Source organism: Oryctolagus cuniculus, chromosome X (assembly GCF_051225735.1).
Source record: "Oryctolagus cuniculus isolate XC-2025 breed Fujian yellow rabbit chromosome X, ASM5122573v1, whole genome shotgun sequence".
NCBI classification, from domain to species: Eukaryota; Metazoa; Chordata; class Mammalia; order Lagomorpha; family Leporidae; genus Oryctolagus; species Oryctolagus cuniculus.
Genome location: NC_142888.1, coordinates 52905594 through 52910520, shown reverse-complemented (window position 1 = coordinate 52910520; position 4927 = coordinate 52905594). Strand labels below are relative to the sequence as shown.

The 4927-nt window shown below is 53.8% G+C and overlaps 1 protein-coding gene across 1 annotated transcript; it reads left to right on the top strand.

Moving 5' to 3' along the window:
* The first annotated feature begins 1149 nt into the window (after positions 1-1149).
* On the top strand, positions 1150-4180 carry LOC138847733 (polyadenylate-binding protein 1-like 2). Its single transcript, XM_070067367.2, has one exon. The coding sequence runs from the start codon at positions 2014-2016 to the stop codon at positions 2614-2616; it is 603 nt and encodes a 200-aa protein (XP_069923468.1). The 5' UTR covers positions 1150-2013; the 3' UTR covers positions 2617-4180.
* The last annotated feature ends 747 nt before the right edge of the window (positions 4181-4927 follow it).

Genomic DNA, 4927 nt, shown 5'->3' with positions numbered 1-4927 from the left:
TGATCCCTCCGCTCCTTTCACACACACACCCACACTGCTAAGTCTTCTCATCTGGTGTCACACATCCAGCACATCACTCACTTATCCCATTACCTGTCCCTTAGCGCCTTCCCTAAACATTCACTGGGCTGGGCTACTGGGATTGGACAGCTCATTCCACAAGCTAAATTTCAGGCTTGGCTTTGCTTTTTTTTTTTTTTTTTGGAAGATGATCATGGGATGCTTGGTCCAGGTTGGGGAACCTCAGCACCTTGAGGGCATTGAGGGCAGAGCCAGGAATAAGCTGGTACTTGGCTCCAGGCCAGGGTCTGTTCCCAGCCCTCGGTTTGGCTTTCCTCACCCTACCATTCAAGGCAGCACTAGGGGCAGCTGATCTTACTCTAGCACCTCCTGGCAGTGTGTTCTGAGGGTGCAGAGGAAGGTCAGGTGTGTGGTTCTTTCACAGCCTGGAGCAGGGTTTCCAGTCCAGATTGCTGCCAGGGAGACACTCGAAACCAGTCTAGGTCCTCCCAGCTCCCAGAAACCTGTATCTCCAGGAACCGGCACCTGCTGCATAAATATCTGTGGCGGGGCCTTATGAATGAATACAGGTTCCTGATTCTGGTTCCCTTGTGTCGCGGAGGAGGGACAGAGCTGGGAAAGGGCGAGAGTGCGCTCGCTCGCGCGCTCTCTCTCTCTCTCTCTCTCTCTCTCTCTCAGGAAATGGGTGGGGAGATTGGGAGCCTCAGACTGGGAGTTCCTTCCTGGGTGGTGGCAGTGTAGATGTTGGAGACTGTGCGCGCTTCTTGTGGGGAACCCCTCAAAGTGCGCAAACTATGATTCTTGGCTTTGTCTAGGCCTGGCAAGCTTATCCTCAAGGCCGCTCTACCCCTCCCTTGCAAGGCACTTGATGGAATCATTGAGATGTTCCATTATGGGGACGCGGGGGACAAAATCGTCCCCCCACCCGGCCCGAGTGGACCCTGTATTCGCTGCGTCCACGGCAGCGCCCCCCCCCCCCCCCCCCGCCCCGCGCGGCGTCTCTCCATAGATGTGCCGGAGACCCGGGAAGCTGAGCACGTCCTCACCGCCACCCCCACTTCACCCCTACCCGCAGCCTCGCGTTCCGGGTTCCCGGCTCCCGCCCCCTCCCACCGCCCGCGGCCCCGCAGCCCCGCAGCCCCGCAGCAGCCACAGGGGGAACCAAAGAGACAGAAGCCTTCCCAGCTGCCCGGACCACAGACGCCAACACCCCCCGCCCCCCACCACACGCGCCCGCCCGCGCCCCGCACGCCAGCCACGACCAAGCGGCGGCGGCACCAGCAGCAGGCTGCGGGGCTGCGGGCTGCGGCGACTGCACCGGCGCGCTCCTGGCCGCGCTTGCCATCCCAGGTGACTTGGACTCGTCAGTTCGGCCGGCTCGGGGCCCCAGCTGCCGCTCGCGCCCCCGGCCCGGGCCCCGGCAGCCCCCGGCCCTCGTGCCCTCCCCCGCCTCTCCGCCCCCCAGCTCGCGGGAAGGGAGGTCGCGGCAGCGGCCCGGCGGCAGCGGCGATCGTGGCGACAGCGGCGACAGTGGCGGCGGCGGCGGCGGCAGCGGCGGCGGCGGCGGCGGAGGCTGCGGCGGCGACCGTGGCAGAAGCGGTGGCGGAGGCCTCCGTGGCGGAGGCGGAAGCCGAGGTGGAGGCTGAGGTGGAGGCCGAGGCCTCGGTAGAGGAGGCGGCGGCCACCCTGGGGGAGGCGGCGGCCGCCCTGGCAGGGGAGGAGGCGGAGGCCGCCCGGGTGGCGGCGGCGGCGGCGGGGGCGGCCAGCTCGGCAGAAGCCGCCGCCGCCGCCGCAGCAGCAGAGGCTGCGGCGCCCCCCTTGGGGGAGGCGAATGCGGATCCGGATGCGGATGCGGATGCGGATGCGGACGCAGATGCGGACGAGGAGGTAGCGGCGGCCGTAGCGGCGGCGGCGGCGGCGGCGGCGGCCGCCGCTGCCGCGGATGCAGATGCGGAGACGGGCGGGGGCTCGGGGGGGGACCCAGACTTTCCCATGGCCTCGCTGTACGTGGGCGATCTGCACCCCGAAGTGACCGAGGCAATGCTCTACGAGAAGTTCAGCCCAGCCGGGCCCATTCTCTCCATCCGCATCTGCAGGGACAAGATCACCCGCCGCTCTTTGGGCTACGCGTATGTCAACTACCAGCAACCGGTGGACGCCAAGCGGGCCCTGGAGACCCTGAATTTCGATGTCATAAAGGGCAGGCCGGTGCGCATCATGTGGTCCCAGAGGGACCCCTCGCTCCGCAAGAGCGGGGTGGGCAACGTCTTCATCAAGAACCTGGGCAAGACCATTGACAACAAGGCGTTGTACAACATCTTCTCAGCCTTCGGCAACATCCTCTCCTGCAAAGTGGCCTGCGACGAAAAGGGGCCCAAGGGCTATGGGTTCGTGCACTTCCAGAAGCAGGAGTCGGCCGAAAGGGCCATAGATGCAATGAATGGCATGTTCCTTAACTACCGCAAAATTTTCGTCGGCAGATTCAAGTCCCACAAAGAGCGAGAGGCCGAAAGGGGAGCCTGGGCCAGGCAGTCCACCAGTGCTGACGTCAAGGATTTCGAGGAAGACACCGATGAGGAGGCCACCTTGCGATAAACACATCCAGGAGCATCCAGCCAGCAGAGCCAAATCTTGGCTCCCACCCGGTTTACAACCCCCCCACCCCCCCACCCCAACCCACCAGCAGTGTATTGTATTGGGAGTGCAGGTCTCTCTCTTTCCTTCCCCTCTCCTCCAACCCTGTCCTTCTCCCCTCTTTCGCCCCTCCCTCCAACCCCCCCCCCGCTGTCCCTAATGCCCCCCACCCTTGCTCCCTCTCTCCTCTCCCCTCCCTGCCTCTTCCCCCTACCCCACCAAGGACATTGTGAATACTCTTATTAATAGGTGCCATTGGATAGGTTAAAGGCTGCCTCTTCTCCCTGTGGTCTGGTTTAAAAACCGTTTTCTTTCTTGCTTTGTTTACTGCGCAGGCGGTAACAATGTCATGGTAAAACTATCCTGAAGGAGAAGGAAATCAGATGAGGGAAACCCAAGAGAGTATTTGCTCCCCCTGGCCCTACCACCCAGAGAGAACCACTTTTACCTTCTTGCTGTGATGTTGTCCCAGGCTCTCTCCCCACCCCCTCTCGCTGTCTTCCTCACCCCCACCCCACCTTCCCTTTTAACATCTGTTGTAGAATGATTCATGTTATGTGGTGTTTCTTAACCGGCTTTTTCAGCAACTAAAACCAAACGAAAATCAGCCCATGAACTTCTTTCCATGTTATTCAACAGGCTTATGAAACGTCATCTTCAGTGCCTGCAGAGTGCTCCAGTGTATCCATGGACCTTAACATTTCTGTAATCATTCCCGCATTGTTGGACATTCAGGTGGTGCCTAGTTCTTTTCCCTGCGTTTGAAGCCAACACTGCGTGCTCTGATGAGCGAATCCTTCCTTGTCAAGCCAAATCTTTGCTAGCATCCTAGATGGTCTCCCCAACTGTGGACTTGCAGGATCCACATATAGACGTTTTAAAGACTTCCTGTGTGTTGCCAAAAGGCCCCCCTTCATAAGCATTGTGCCGAGTTGCACTTGTGCCAGCCAGCGCAGCTAGTAAAAAGTGTATGCCCATTTCCCCTGCACAGTCTCCTGCTCACTGTAACGTGTGTGTGTGTGTGTGCACGCGTGCGCGTGTGCGCTCGCGTGCTTGCGTGTGTATCTTGGCCAGCTTGATGGGCTACAAATGGTACTTTGCTGTCCTTGGTTGTTTTGCTGGACTTGAACACTGTTAACTCACCCATTTCCCCTGTGCCCACTTCCTATCCGTTTTCTTGTTGTCAGAAAAATAATTCAGCTTTATTGCAGGAAGAAAATATCACAAAGCAGACAAGTTAACAGAAGAAAAGTAATGTCACCAGTAATCAATCCTAATTATTACCTATACCCTACTGAAATATGTTCATTCATACCTGTCTCGTATTTTTCAAGGACTACCTGAAAACTTTTTGGCTGTTGCTTCAGCATTTTTCTTACGCATATGTCCTGTGTCTAAATTATAATGTACATACTGTTTTTATATCTGCTTTTCACACATGATTGTGTATATATGTGTTTGTGTGTGTGGATACACACACATACTATTGAACTTCATTTCATGTCATTAAAATAACTTTAAAATATTTTCTTGGCTGTTAATATTCCATCTCATTGATGGGTATATAAAGGGAAAATATAGAGAGATAGAAATAGATATATTCATGTCTATATCTCTGTGTGTGTAGTTACATATATGTCTTAATTCTTTCCTCATTGTTGTTCGCTTAGGTTGTTTTTTTTTTTTTTTACCCAAATCACTGCTGCCAAGAAGTCCACAGTGCATACTCCTTACTGCCACTAAAGGTTATTTCAGAAATGATAAAATCTAGAGAAAGTGTCAAAGGATAGGAACCGTCTCAATCACTTTTTGAGGAAAAGATTGCAGTAGCAAATTATCATCCACAAGGAAAGTACAAATTTATCTGCATAATTTGCACTAGTATTGTCAGAGGACTATGATTCTTGGGTGATTTTTCTATACTTGCAATTAAAATAACTTATGCACTTTACCAATGTCTTATTGGAGAGACATGAGCTTTTTTATTTTTATTTATCTTAAACATTTATTTTTATATGAATCACACATGATTATTGTAGAAAATACTTTATAAAAATCCATATTATAAGAAAAGATCAAAATCCCAACATAACTCCCAGTATCAGTACTCAGAAAAATAGCTTATAATAAAAACATATCTGTAAGTGTATATATATATACATATATATATTGTATACTTTGTTTCATTAGAGGATATTTTCACCAGAAAAGTTCTGTGGGATCATCATTCTAAATCATTGTTCTCCTACAATTCTGTTATGCAATATTCCAT